The 13,487-nt window shown below is 54.5% G+C and overlaps 5 protein-coding genes across 5 annotated transcripts; 3 read left to right on the forward strand and 2 right to left on the reverse strand.

Annotated features, from left to right (window-relative positions):
* Positions 1–569: 569 nt before the first annotated feature.
* N7532_000014 (alkaline-phosphatase-like protein) lies at positions 570–2,949 on the forward strand (the record flags this gene model as incomplete). The annotated part of the gene is made up of 2 exons (XM_056612518.1): positions 570–620; positions 712–2,949. The coding sequence occupies 2 exons, from the start codon at positions 570–572 to the stop codon at positions 2,947–2,949; spliced, it is 2,289 nt and encodes a 762-aa protein (XP_056479742.1).
* A 547-nt stretch (positions 2,950–3,496) lies between these two features.
* On the forward strand, positions 3,497–5,038 carry N7532_000015 (sulfatase family protein; the record flags this gene model as incomplete). Its single annotated transcript, XM_056612519.1, has 1 exon — positions 3,497–5,038. One exon carries the CDS (start codon positions 3,497–3,499, stop codon positions 5,036–5,038), a length of 1,542 nt encoding a protein of 513 aa, XP_056479743.1.
* A 506-nt stretch (positions 5,039–5,544) lies between these two features.
* Positions 5,545–7,795, reverse strand: N7532_000016 (sulfatase family protein; the record flags this gene model as incomplete). Its single annotated transcript, XM_056612520.1, has 6 exons — positions 5,545–6,557; positions 6,619–6,968; positions 7,026–7,132; positions 7,189–7,268; positions 7,333–7,418; positions 7,476–7,795. The coding sequence occupies 6 exons, from the start codon at positions 7,793–7,795 to the stop codon at positions 5,545–5,547; spliced, it is 1,956 nt and encodes a 651-aa protein (XP_056479744.1).
* Positions 7,796–8,927: 1,132 nt separating this feature from the next.
* On the reverse strand, positions 8,928–10,774 carry N7532_000017 (uncharacterized protein; the record flags this gene model as incomplete). The annotated part of the gene is made up of 6 exons (XM_056612521.1): positions 8,928–9,240; positions 9,300–9,625; positions 9,688–9,921; positions 9,984–10,118; positions 10,175–10,281; positions 10,369–10,774. 6 exons carry the CDS (start codon positions 10,772–10,774, stop codon positions 8,928–8,930), a joined length of 1,521 nt encoding a protein of 506 aa, XP_056479745.1.
* Positions 10,775–11,596: 822 nt separating this feature from the next.
* Positions 11,597–13,351, forward strand: N7532_000018 (arylsulfatase; the record flags this gene model as incomplete). The annotated part of the gene is made up of 2 exons (XM_056612522.1): positions 11,597–11,952; positions 12,118–13,351. 2 exons carry the CDS (start codon positions 11,597–11,599, stop codon positions 13,349–13,351), a joined length of 1,590 nt encoding a protein of 529 aa, XP_056479746.1.
* Between the last annotated feature and the right edge of the window lie 136 nt (positions 13,352–13,487).

The raw sequence follows: 13,487 nt of genomic DNA on the forward strand, positions 1-13,487 counted from the left end.
CATGTGGGCTGGGATCACGTGCATGCCTATATACCTGTTCACCAGTCTACCTGTATCTTAGACAATCAACTCCCCTAAACAACATGAACACTGAAGCATCACTATAAATCAACAATCACGGTTACTGGGATAATCATGGGGGCTGGGATCACGTGCATGCCTATATATCTGTTCACCAGTCTACCTGTATCTAACACAATCAACTCCCCTAAACAACATGAACACTGAAGCATCACTATAAATCAACAGGTTCACCAAGGTCAAAACCCGCGATGGGTTACCCGTGGGCGGGTAAAGAAATTGAAAACCCAACCCAAACCCACGTTTGGCGAGGTCTACTCTATACATACTATTGGCCGACCAGCTAGCACGTGATTGTGAATGTGGGGGGTTGTCGAATGACCTACCGTAGGGGTTCGTGGTACTAAATGATTCTCTAGCGGGAATCATTTCTGGAGCCCAGAGTTTCCTCTCTCCACACTCCATCTCGTTTTCCCAACATTAATCTCAATCTTATCCACTAGTTTACCTTAGTTGATGGGGGCATGCAAGCCAAATCTCGCTGAGACATGCCGCCCTCAAGGTCCAACAATACGTGTAGTCAATGCCGCGCTCGCAAGGTCAGTCATCAACTTCTCTTCTATTCATTGCGATAGAAGCGCAGTGTAACATCGAAACCGGGCAAGCGTCTGACCGTGCATCTGCATATAGGTCCGCTGCCGTGGCGGCCCCGACGTCTGCGCCAACTGCAGACGCCTGCAGTTCCATTGCTCCTTTGGAGGGCATGATGCTTCCACCGTGCCGCAAGACACTGCGCCATTGCCTGCCCAGGACGACCGGCCCGCGAAAAAGCGACAGTCTCGCGCGTGCCTGCAGTGTCGCGCGGGCAAGTCCAAATGCTCCGGCGAGCACCCGGCCTGTGCCTCCTGTCGTGACCGCGCCAAGCCTTGCACGTATCCGGAGACCAAGCGATCGCGGCGCGATGACTGCCCAAACATGGTCGAGGCGTCTTCGCACACCTCGGCCGCCTCAGGGCAACCCAGTGACGGCGTCAACGTGTCACCCGTCACCGCATCCTTTATGGCGTCGCATTCGGCGACGGGGCCAACAGCGAGCGAGAACATGATGCCCCGCTCGCACGTCTCGTCTGCTGGAAGCGCATCTTGGATCCAGTCGGCGTTCAACTCTATGGACGTGGACGCCTTGCTCCCTGAAGCTGGTCGCGTGCTCTCCTTGCCACCGTTGCGAGAACAACTCCAGCTCATCAACGACTTCTTTCGGCACATACACCCGTTACCCGCTGCGTCCTTTCTGAACGAGCTGTCCATCACGCACCGATGTCTGGCCTCCACCCTCGATCCGGTCTTGCTGAGGGCCATCTGCTCCATCTCGGCCATGTCGCTCAAGTACAACAAGTACTATCCCGTGCAGACGACGGTGTGGGTGCAAGAGGCCGAGAACACCATCTGGCAAACCATTGAGCGCCCCACCGTCTTCAAGACGCAGGCGCTTCTGCTTATTGTTCTTTACCACATGGAGATTGGGAACTTCGAGAAGGCGTACATGCTCCTGTCCATGGTGTCGCGCTTTGCCAGTGCGCTGCGGCTCCATTACGAGCGGATCGACCTGAGCCACTTGTCGCAGGAGATACGGCGACGCCTCATGTGGTCGGTCATGCTGGTCGACAGCTACTTTTCCATCGGCCTGCCGGAAGCCGAGACGTGCACGCACGAGTTTACGTACCTCAAGCTGCCCTGTGCCGAAGAGGACTTCCACACCGAGCACCCACCGTCATTCTCTGAGCCCAGCCTGGAGCCGGAACACCAGCTTCAATCGCCCAGCATGGCCCTCGACGGGGTTCAAGAAGCTGGACTCCTCGAGCTGTACATTCGACAAGCCATGTTGAAACGAGACATCATGAAGTTTACCAGGCACGCACTCGCACAAGGACACATCAGCGCCGCACAGCTCATCGCCGCGGTGGACGGGCTCTATGCGCGCCTGCACGCCGTGAAGCCCTGGCCGTACGACAGCTCCAGGCTGGAAGGCTACAAGCGGTCGAGATGGCTGTTGCGTTATGTCATCAACCATTTGTCGTGGCATCAGTGCTACTGTGATCTAAAGAGGCTGTTCCTCTCTGGCTACCGAGAGGCAGCCCCCGATGCGGTGCTGGCTGCCTGTCCGCCCGAATACGTCCACAAAGCCGCGGCAACGTGCCTCGAACACGCACAAGAGATTATTAGGGTGCTTTCTGACCTCGACAACCTACGCGTGGACATTGTCGCGGTGCCACTGGACATTGTCATTGGCGGCTACCATGCGTCACGACTGTTACTCTTCCTCAGCCGATCTTCGCTACTCCCTGCTGGCCAGAACATCATGTTTGAGGACGCCTATCGTGCGGCCGTGCAAATGCTGACCACGCTACGGAGACTCGAGCACAACTGCTCGGTTACAATGCAGCACACGGTCCGGGACTTGGAGAGTGTCATTGACAAGTACTCTCAAAGCACGCATACCCGGACACGAGAGTCATCGGACGAGGAGGAGCAAATGTCGGGGCGCACACAGCAACCACGCTACGCCCGGGCGGTCCAGCGCCACAAGAGCCTGGGAGTCCACAGTGCCCTCCGCAGGGCTCGGTTCGATGACGAGAGCTCCGACACCATGGAGATGGACCACGGTACGGCTTTGTCGGTGCAGGCCGCCTCTCTCCTCCCGGCAGCAGCCAGGGGCTGCCCTGAAACACCCAAGGAATCGTCTGGAGCACGCGGCAGCTGGCCAACGGCCCAGCCTAGACCGCAATGCCCTTGCGGAGCAACCGCCGATGATCGGGAACCCCTCAGACGCCGCCATGCTCCTCAGCCTGTCGCAAGCACAGAACCCCCAGCCCGAAGGCGGGGTATTCGACATGGAGCCCTTCAGTACGGTGATGTGGGGATCCTATGATGCGTGGCGATGGCAGGAGTTCTCCCCAGCGGATGGAGACTTTGTGTAACGAGGGCGCTCAACTCAATGCAAGACTGTATGCAGTTGCAGTGCAGTTTGTTCAAGCTCGCAAGACTCGGACGGGTCCGCGAATCTCGGCGGACGGAATCACAAGATGCAATCAGCTCTCGCCGACTTCCGTTCGCCGAAGCAAGACGATCGCCGAGTGCCTCGTCTCCCCGCCATTCCCCCACCATCTCCTCCGTTCTAGGATCTGCGGAATCCGGAGGTAGCTCCAATTCCTGCAGCCGTTGGAGCTATGTACTCGCAGCGCGGGCTGTCCCAAGGGATTTGGTCTCGCTTTCAACTCTTTAGAACCCTTCTAACTTTCTTGCCCACCAGTTGTCTCAAGGCAAACTTTTTCCTCCATCTTTCTCCATCTCCCCCATCTCTCTCCGTGTCCTCACAAGCAAGAGAGCCTCAGGTGCAAGACAACAGAGTTCAACAGCACTTACATCTTCTCTCGTGCACTACTCTTGTCCCTTATCCAATCCGCAATACCGTCAAGATGGCGAAACAAGAGCCCCCCAACATCATCTTCATCATGGCTGATGACCATGCTGCCAAGTCCATTTCCTGCTATGGTGCTGGCATCAATCACACGCCCAACTTGGACAGGCTTGCCAACGAGGGGATGCTCTTCAACCACTGTTACGTGACAAACAGCATCTGCACACCTTCGCGAGCTGCCGTGCTCTGTGGCACTCACAACCACGTCAATGGCGTCATGACGCTCGATTCCAAGATCAACAAGCGGCTGCCCAACGTTGCCAAGCAGCTGAAGTCCTCTCCGCAAAATTACCAGACGGCCATGATTGGCAAGTGGCATCTTGGAGAGGGAGAGGACCACAACCCAACCGGCTTCGACCACTGGAGCATCGTTCCGGGTCAGGGCGAGTACTGGGACCCCGAGTTCTACGGGCCCAACGGCACGGAGAGAGTCCCCGGTTATGCTACCGACATCATCACCGACAAGTCGATTGACTGGATAGAAAAGCGTGACAAGGACCGACCCTTCTTCCTCATGTGCCACCACAAGGCACCTCACAGGTCATGGGAATACGACGACAAACACAAGGATCTGTACAAGGATCCCGTACGCCTCCCAGACACGTTTACTGACGACTACAAGAACCGCGCCAACGCGGCCAAGGTGGCCAAGATGCGCGTCGCAGAGGACCTGACCTACAACGACTTGGGCATCGTGCAGCCCGAGGGTCCTGCGAGCCGTCTCGGCACCAAGATGGTGGACATCTGGTGGTGGACAGACAGGAAGCTGCCCGCGCCCGAGGACGTCACCCAGCTCAAGTTTCGATGCAAGCAGACAGGCGAGGAGTTTACCTTCTCCACCCCTCAGGAGCTGGCCGAGTTCAAGTTCCAACGGTACATGCAGCGGTACCTGCGGACCATCCAGAGCATTGACGACAATGTCGGGCGGTTGCTGGACCACCTCGACGCGAACGGGCTCGCAGAGAACACCATTGTCATGTACACCTCAGACCAGGGCTTCTTCCTCGGAGAGCACGGCTGGTTCGACAAGCGCTTCATGTACGAAGAGAGTTTCCAGATGCCCTTCGTGATGCGTTTCCCGCGCGAGATCAAGCCCAAGACGGTCTGCAACGACATCATCTGCAACGTGGATTTTGCGCCAACCTTCCTCGACTTCGCCAATGTGCAGATCCCGTCGTACATGCAGGGGCTCTCCTTCCGCGCCCTCACGCAAGAGAAGACGCCCCAGGACTGGCCACAGGTCGCCTACCACCGGTACTGGATGCACCGCGACATCATTCACGAGGCGTACGCCCACTATGGTGTCAGGGATCAGCGCTACAAGCTGATCTACTGGTACAATGAAGACTTTGGCATCGAGGGCACCCGGCCGGGCGGCGAGGAGAAGGAGTGGGAGCTGTTTGATTGCCAAGAAGACCCGCTGGAGCTCTTCAACTGTTACCACGAGCCCAAGTATGCGGACATTGTAAAAGAGATGACCAAGAAGCTGGAGGACAGGATGTACGAGATTGGTGACGAGCCAGTGCACACCAGGTTGTGAGTGAGGCGCCGGTCAAAGGTCACAGAAATATCGCATCTGCGTTGGAGTAAGAAGTCCTTTGTTTAAGCAGTCATAGATCAAATGTATGTTCATGCAACCGTTGATATCACTAATCGATTCGCTTGGCTACTGCACCTCTTCAGGTCTTTCAGCTCCCATTACTTCATAAAAGGCTTCTCCGCCCTGAAGTTATCCATCCCTTTGAGGGAGGATGCTGAGCGTGAACACCCATGGCACTGGGCGTTGAAAACGCCGAAGATACTCGGTCAGTAGGGGCAGATTTGCGTGAAAATCGTTAGAAGACATCCGTCTTGATACCACGCACAAGTGCTTGATACCACCCGCTTCCATGTAATTACGGTTTCACAAATGATATAGTTAGTTGCTTCTGCTGCAACGCTTCCTTATTCAAAACAAGCCATGTTTGTTCTGTGATTTGACAGCCCAAGCTGCTCTACTTGAACAAATCGCTGGGTATATGTGGACTAGAGCACCGCATCCCCTTCTTAGTCGAATCCCATGCCGACAAGATCCCGCTCTGGAACCGCCGCGAACCGCTTCGAGCTAACAGTATCATCAGACACGAGCTCCGAGTCGGTTAGCGGACGAGCATTCTCGTATACATCCTTGAGCGTCCCGTGCCTCTGCGCTTCGGTGCCATGGTACGTGCTGTCCTTGATGGTAACCTTGCCCTTGGTCGAGATATAGTTGTCCGTGGGACCCCGGGCTTCCCTGCCCAGCCCTTCCCTGGCATGGACCGGGATCTCTGGATAGTATGGCTCCTCGTTGGGCACATACTGGTATTGCATGCACTCGCCGAACTGGACCTTGGGGAACGAGGCGAAAAAGTCGTCATACTTTGGATCCAGGGCCTGCTTCAGGGAGATGATCTTGCTGCCATCCGGTGGGTTGAAAACGGCCCAGGGGTCACGGCAGGAACCCTTTTCGCAGGATTTGGTAACCAGCAAGAGTGTGTTAAGCCGGTTCAGCATGTTGATGTGCTGAGACTCGGTCGAGCTGGCAATGTTGTTCACCTCGTACGGATCCTTGATGGTGTCGTAGAGCTCAATATCACCCGTGCACCAGATAGAGAGCAGCCAGCCCTGTTCTTCGCCGAGAATACGAAGCGTCTTGTAGCTGTTGTTGTTAAATGGAGATCCCACGTCGACAGTGTTTGGCGACTCGGAGATGCAGAGCCCCCAAAACTCAATGTTGAGCGTCTCCTTGGAATTGCCCTCGCCTTGGCCTTCACCGTACTTTTGGTGCGGGTGTCTCCACTGGTCAAGCAAGCTGGCGCCGTCCAAGAAGTCGGGCCACTCGTCCTCGGGAAGGCCAGCGATATCTAGAAAAGTAGGAGCCAGGTCGACGTGCACACTGGGCGTCTTGGAAACGGCGCCTGCGGGGATGCCTGGACCACGCACGCCAAAGGGCAGGTTTGTGTCTTCGGCATAGAAGCCGGCCTTGCCAGCTGGCACTCGGTTTTGGCCAATGTGGTATCCGTTGTCCGATGAATAGACGACTAATTTTGTCCTATTAGACCTTTGCCGGCGTACAAACCACCAAGGGTAGGTTGAACTTACTATAAGTGTTATCAAGGATGCCCTTCTCCTCCAATTTGGCAATGACATCCTCGATAATCTCATCAACACCCTGAAGAGATTGAGCACGAGACTTAAATGCAAAGTCGGCAAAGTCCCTCGATGACTGGTTCATCAGTGGCAGATCCCGGAGCCAGCTGCCCTTCTTCTTCTGGTACTTCTCCTCGGGGTTGTAATTGGGGTACCGCGGCGCCTTGGCATCCTGAAAGAGCTCAAAGTGTCGTTTGAGGGGGATGGCCCGGTACTGGTCATTCTCAATGTGACAGGAATAGGGTGCGATCTGAAGGTAGAAAGGCTGGTCTTGTGAGGCAAGACGCTCGAGGCGGTCCAGTCTGCATCAGCAATTAGTACATGTTACCCTTTCAAGTTGGACAAGGAGAAAACCTTACGCTTTGATGCGAATCACATCGGTGGAGTGCCATCCCTTGTAGTATGTTGGGCGCTCGCCATTCTGGGACAGCACTGGCACATTGTAGTATGTAGTGTAGGGATCAAGCTGAGTAGTGTGTAAGCTCAAAGAGTCATTCCAGATGGTGACCTAAGGATACTAACCAGTGCATCCACCCAGTGCCATCCCTTGGGTCTAATGTTGTAGTTGATTATGTTGTACCCATTGAGGAGCTTACCGGCATCTGGGTTTCGAGATCAGCTGCCGAAACCGGCCAGTTCCGTGGCGTACGGAGGATGAACGCTTACATTCGCTGCGGTAGCCAGCCTTGGCGAGCCATTGGGGCAAGTAATCCTTGTCTTGGCCAGAGATGTACCATTTGTCGTAGTTGCCACTAGATTCGATATTATGTCAGTAATCAGTGCGTAGATGTCTTGCCCGAACCACATACCCTGGCCCATGGACGTGGGTGATGTTGGTGTTGTGGCTCACTTGTCCACGAAGGAGACCAGCCCGGCTGGGGCAGCACTGGGCAGTCGTGCCGAAATGGTTGATGAATCGAATGCCTTTGTCAAATATTTCTTTGTGCAGCACGCTCTGAAAGTCTGTTGAGCCAAGCCGAGCATCTTGGTCGTCACTCAGGATGAAGACAATATTAGGCTTTTTCGAATCGTGGGGACCCTGACCGTGGCCCGGACCCGAGCCGCAGTTAGCGGCGCAGTGGCTGACACCACTGAGAAGCAGGCCCAGGGACAGAAGTGAGGACCTCATTTTTGGTAGAGACTGCTTAGCAATGAAATGCAAACGTGGCAGGAACTTCAGAGACGATGTCGTCCAAAGACTGTTGGCTACAGGAACGTCTTGCTTCCGCCAGCTTAAGCATTTTTCTTCTTATACACATGGTAGCGAAAGCGCTAGAGCCAGAGATGATCGATGGAGGGCGAGAGGGCCGGGCATTGATTTCCGACTTCCGCCTGCACGACACCGGCGCCTTGGCTCGAAATGCAACAGACTATACAGGGTGAAGCTTCTCAAGGAGACATCACGCAATGGAGAGCTTACCCCGCATAGCCCCGTGGGGTCGGAGCTTCTCCAGGATCCTCCATGTTGGGGGACTTCGGACCCGCGAGAATCTGCTTTAATTGCCGAAGTCCCCCCAATGCATGGCACCTGATTTCTCACAGGCCGCGTCTTGGCAGAGACATGCCGGCCGGAACTCGTAGACCCGTGTGCGGATCTCGGGCGCTGCAAGATTCCCCGACTGCCGGTTGACGTGCTTTCCGGGTGGATTCTCTCATCAGCAGCCTGCTCTGCCGTCTGCCCACTGGGTCCGCCGAATCGAGACTTCCAAGACATCGTATAGCATTGCAGAGCCCCCGATACACCCATGGCTAAGCGATCACGCCTTGGACGAAAGACAATTCAATGGAAAAACCCCGCTCTCCGAGGTCCAAATGATCTGATCGCAGATGCTTGCCGAGTTTTCATCATCTTACCTGCAAGTCATTCCGCCTGTCAAGGTTTTCGTATGGCCTTAGCCGTTCACCAACTCAAGGGAACAGAAAAAAAAAAACACTGAGAGTTGCTATTTCCTTTGTTCGGTGCATGTCTTCCAGACCGATATGTAGACTTAGGGACTTAAGGCTGGGGAGTAAAGCACGTTTACTCGCCGCATTTGCGGAGCTACATATTTTAGCTTCAGGTTCGGACATTGTTTGAATGAGAAAAATTATCACAGGTAACACCTGAATAAAGCACCATCCTTTCCCTTTCGAGATGTAATGTCGTTCATAAGAATAGTTTATTTCGTTTGTAATCTAGACAAGTCTTTGTTGTTCTTTACCTAGCGCTGGTGGTGCACACCACTTCTCATAGCAGAAGCCGTCATCATATCCTCGTAACTTTAGACCTGAGGCTTTGCCTCCTCGGTGTGAGTCACTGTCTCATCTTTGAGCGTTTCCACGTGCTTCATATCATGTCCGTCTATGTGCTCGCGCAACGTGCCCACGTCAACCTTGTGGAACCGACGTGCGGGAACACTTGAGTGGAACAGGACGTCGATATCTTCAAGCGACCTGCCCCTGCAGTCCGGCACGAACATGTACGTGAACACAAGGCCGCAAACGGTGATGGCCCCAAAGATGAAGCCCGTCTTGACGTGCAGAGCAGCGTACGGCGCGTTGAGAAGATAGGGGATGACAAAGGTCATGACGATCCTGGAACACAGACGGGTCAATAGATTCAAAGTAACGAAGCAAGGTGAAGAACAGCTTACTGGCAAACAACAGCAGTGATGGAAGCCACGCGGAATGTTGCGGCACGCAGTTCCGTGCTAGGGATCTCGGCGTTCATGGTTTGCGTGACACCCGCCCAGCCAGCAGTGTAGCCGGAAATGTAAATGACCATCATGGACACCACGGCATTGCGGATGGGCAGTGACTGGTCAGGCGCTGTGCCCAGACCCCCCATGCAAATCATGGCTGAGGCCTGAACACCCCCTCCAATGAAAAGCAGCTTTCTGCGGCCGATGCGATCCTGGGCGTATATGACCACGAAGCCCAGGAACATGTTGATGATGGCCATGATGATGAGCATGTAGAACTGACTGATGGAGTGCAGTCACTTGATGTAAAGGGCACCATAAGTGGACGCGAACTGCTGACCCGTGCACTGGAGGAAGACGTTGATGAAGATGACAGTGAGGGTGCGGCACTTGTTGGCGCCGACGAAGAGACATTACACCCCTTTTTGCTGATGGCTTCTTCTTGTCTGATACCAAGCAGCATTTGCTGCCACTCTTCCTCGATTTGTTCTTCGGTTAAGGCACCGACACGGAGCACGTGCAGGTTCTTGCGGGCCTGCTCGGTTCGTTCTTGCATGATGAGACATCTGGGAGACTATGACGGTCGTCAGCATCCAATGTGATCTGCATCAAGAGGAATAAAGAAGAACGGCATACCTCCGGAAGGAACCAGATTGTGGACACAATAATGGTAGGGATGGTGAAGAAGAGACCGAAGGGGATAATCCATGAGGCGTTGCTCTTAATCTCCTTTGTGCCAGCCGCGAGAGAGTTCAAGATCAATCCGCCAGTCTAAGGGCGTTAGTAAGACTTGTCTTGTTCAGTCTTATAGAAGGTCTGAGCTTTACGGTCAAGGCAACGTGGTAAGCACCGACGGTCACACCTCGAACCTTGCGGGGTGTAATTTCGGATTGGTAGACGGCGATGCAGACGAGTTCCATGCCGACGTAGAAGACTAGGCAGTCACACCATCAGTTCTGTTGAGTCGAGGTACAGATAAAAGATGCAAGGTTTTTTTTTTTGGACAGGAGTGACCACGTACAGTTGAGGATACGGCCAGCAAGGATCTGACCCCTGGATCTAGCGGAGATGATGACAGAGGCAGACATGAGGGCCCAGCAAGCCATGAAGAAGATGCAAGCTCGGCGTCCAAACTTCTTACTGATGATACTGCCGCAGATGATGCCACAGAAGAAGCTTGCAAAGGGCACAGCGTTGAAGATGGACAGCCACCACGTGGGCAGGTACCACGCTTTGGTCTTGGGATCATAGTCGCCGAACTGCTTGTCGAAGTAGTCCATGCTCTGGATGCTGGAGAAACCTTGGTTGTCGAAGCCATAGTTGAAAGGCGAGATGGCGACGAGGCAGCAAGTGAGCAACAACTTCTTGTTGAAGCACTTGTAAGCCTGTCGCAGGGACAGCTGCCCGATGTCGTTGCCGGCAGGCATTTTGAGGGAATGAATGATGGGCTCTTCAATTGACTGATGAGATGGAAATTATCAACCTAGTAGAGATGGGCGAAGAGAAGAAGATGGGGACCAGGACATGGATTGCGGATACCTCGCGACGCATCGTAGATAGGCAAGGCCGTATATACCTGATTGGAAGCAGAGATGGCAGACCAAAGGCAACAACCCCGGACCCCATGGGGTCGTAGGATCTTCCGACGGGCGTTGGGTCAAGGTGAAACACGCAGACTCGATCCCCGCCCCAAAGGCTACAGTTTTAGACCCAACAGGCTTCAATTATGAGGGAAGTCGGCGGTTGCGGACAAGGAGCGCTGTCAAAGGGGGGTGAAAATTTGCCCAGCCCTGATCACAACAAAGTCCCTCGTGCATCGTGACGGGCCCCCGCGTCCGAACGATCGAGAATGGAGACTAGAGAGAACAGAGACAACAGGTAAACCGACGGGGTCACCGGAGGCCAACTGCTGCGTCACTGGGTGACTGGAGCCGCGATCCGCTTCTCGGGGGTACTTTGCGCCGCTACTCGGTCTTCCTCGAGCTAATGTCACATCCGACAGACCATCGGCACGCTACTCTTGTACTAAACTATTAGTCGCGTCTTTGCGTCCTCGAATGAGTCGACTTCTTCCCACGATGCATCGGCCAAGGCAAATATTGAAAGTATTGAAAGGTGCAAGCTGAAATCAAAGCTTTTTGGTTGTCGGTAAGATTTCCCAAAGCCGACAGAACTTCCTTGATCTGTGACGACTTACACGAGTAACTCTTGGCCCAGACCAATTACCTGCAGCTTCGACGAACCCGAAGATGGCCTCGAAACACCCCAATTTCCTGATACTCATTGCAGATGACCTCGGCTTCAGCGATATTTCTCCGTACGGAAGCGAAATCAAGACGCCGGTCCTGGATAAGCTAGCACAAGATGGAATTCGCATGACCAACTTCCACACGGCAGCAGCATGCTCGCCAACGAGAGCGATGCTGTTCTCCGGAACAGACAACCACATCGCTGGTCTCGGTCAAATGAGTGAGGCAACCGGAACACCACACAAGATCTGGCTCCGTGATCAGCCAGGATACGAGGGTTACCTCAATTTGCGTGTAGCTGCTCTCCCGGAGATTCTACAAGATGCTGGCTATTTCACCATGCTGTCTGGAAAATGGTGCGTGTCTCTGACGAATCATTGATGTAAGCCCTGCTAATGATTGAATCTCGTCTGCATAGGCATCTCGGTCTCACCAAAGATCTGGCACCTTGCTCAAGAGGCTTCACCAAAAGTTTCTCGTATCTTCCTGGAGCACACAATCATTATGGCTGGGAGCCGCAGTTCAAGGACAATGAGTTTTTTCTTGCCGGCCATGGCCAACAAGAAGTTCTGGATGGAAGGAGACAAATTTCTTAACTTCGACACCGACCTCCCCAAGGAGTTCTATTCTGCAAAAACATTCACGGATAAGGCGCTGGGCTTCCTGGAGAACAGGACGGCAGAGGAGGCTGAGCAGCCTTTCTTTGCCTGCATGACTTACACGGCACCTCACTGGCCGCTACAGGCACCCCAGGATATCATTGACAAATATCGCGGAGTCTACGACAAGGGACCAGATGCGTTGACGCAGTCACGACTCAAACGCTTGCAAGATCTTGGGCTCGTAAAGCCCGGCGTCGACCACGCTCCCCCCGAGGGCCGACTCGGGCCGCCCTGGGAGGAACTGACAGACTCGGAACGCTCCGAGTCGGCGCGCAAGATGGAGACGTTTGCTGCCATGGTTGAACTACTCGATACCAACATTGGTCGTATCGTGGACTACCTGACCAAGACCGGTGAGCTCGACAACACCTTTATCCTCTTTATGAGCGACAACGGCGCGGAAGGGGCCGCGCTGGAAGCTGCACCCATCATGGGAGGGGCCGACACGATGGCATCGGTCATCAATAAGCACTACAACAACAACCTAGAGAACATTGGCAACCCTGATTCGTGGATTTGGTACGGGCCACGATGGGCCTGTGCTGCTACGGCGCCCAGTCGCGGCACCAAGGGGCAGTCGACGGAAGGCGGCATCCGTTGCCCCTGTCTCCTACACTACCCTCCTCTGGCGCCCAAGGCTGGGGCCATCACGCACGCATTCACAACAGCCATGGATATCATGCCCACAATCCTGGAGCTCGCAGAGGTGAAGCACCCAGGCACACGATTCCGCAACAGGGATGTCGTGGAGCCCCGGGGCAAAAGCTGGGTCAAGCATCTCGGGGCCCTGGGATCCAACGCCGACGGACAGGCGGAGAACTCTGTTCACGGCGAGGACAGCCATGTCCACAGGTGGGAGCTCTACGGGATGCGGGCCATCAGGATGGGCCGCTGGAAGGCCGTGTACATTCCCCCACCCAAGGGCAAGGATGGCTGGCAGCTGTACAACGTGGAGGATGACCCCGCCGAGATGAAGGATCTGAGTGAGACAGAGGTGGGGATCATGAAGGAGCTGGAGAAGCTGTGGGAGCGATACTTCATGGAGACGGGCATGGTCAACGTAGAGTTCCCGGGCTGGGCCAACACACACTAGTCAGTCTGCATAAACATGGAAGAAGTTCATATCTACACATCTGAGAAACCAGGATTCACGGCCATAGTAGGTGAGGTCGAGTCATTGCACAGATACTGCACCCTTTCATGTACTACCGAAGTGATTGGTGAGGCAA

Source organism: Penicillium argentinense (genome assembly GCF_028826775.1).
Source record: "Penicillium argentinense strain IBT 30761 chromosome Unknown utg000001l_segment0_segment0, whole genome shotgun sequence".
Taxonomy (NCBI): Eukaryota; Fungi; Ascomycota; class Eurotiomycetes; order Eurotiales; family Aspergillaceae; genus Penicillium; species Penicillium argentinense.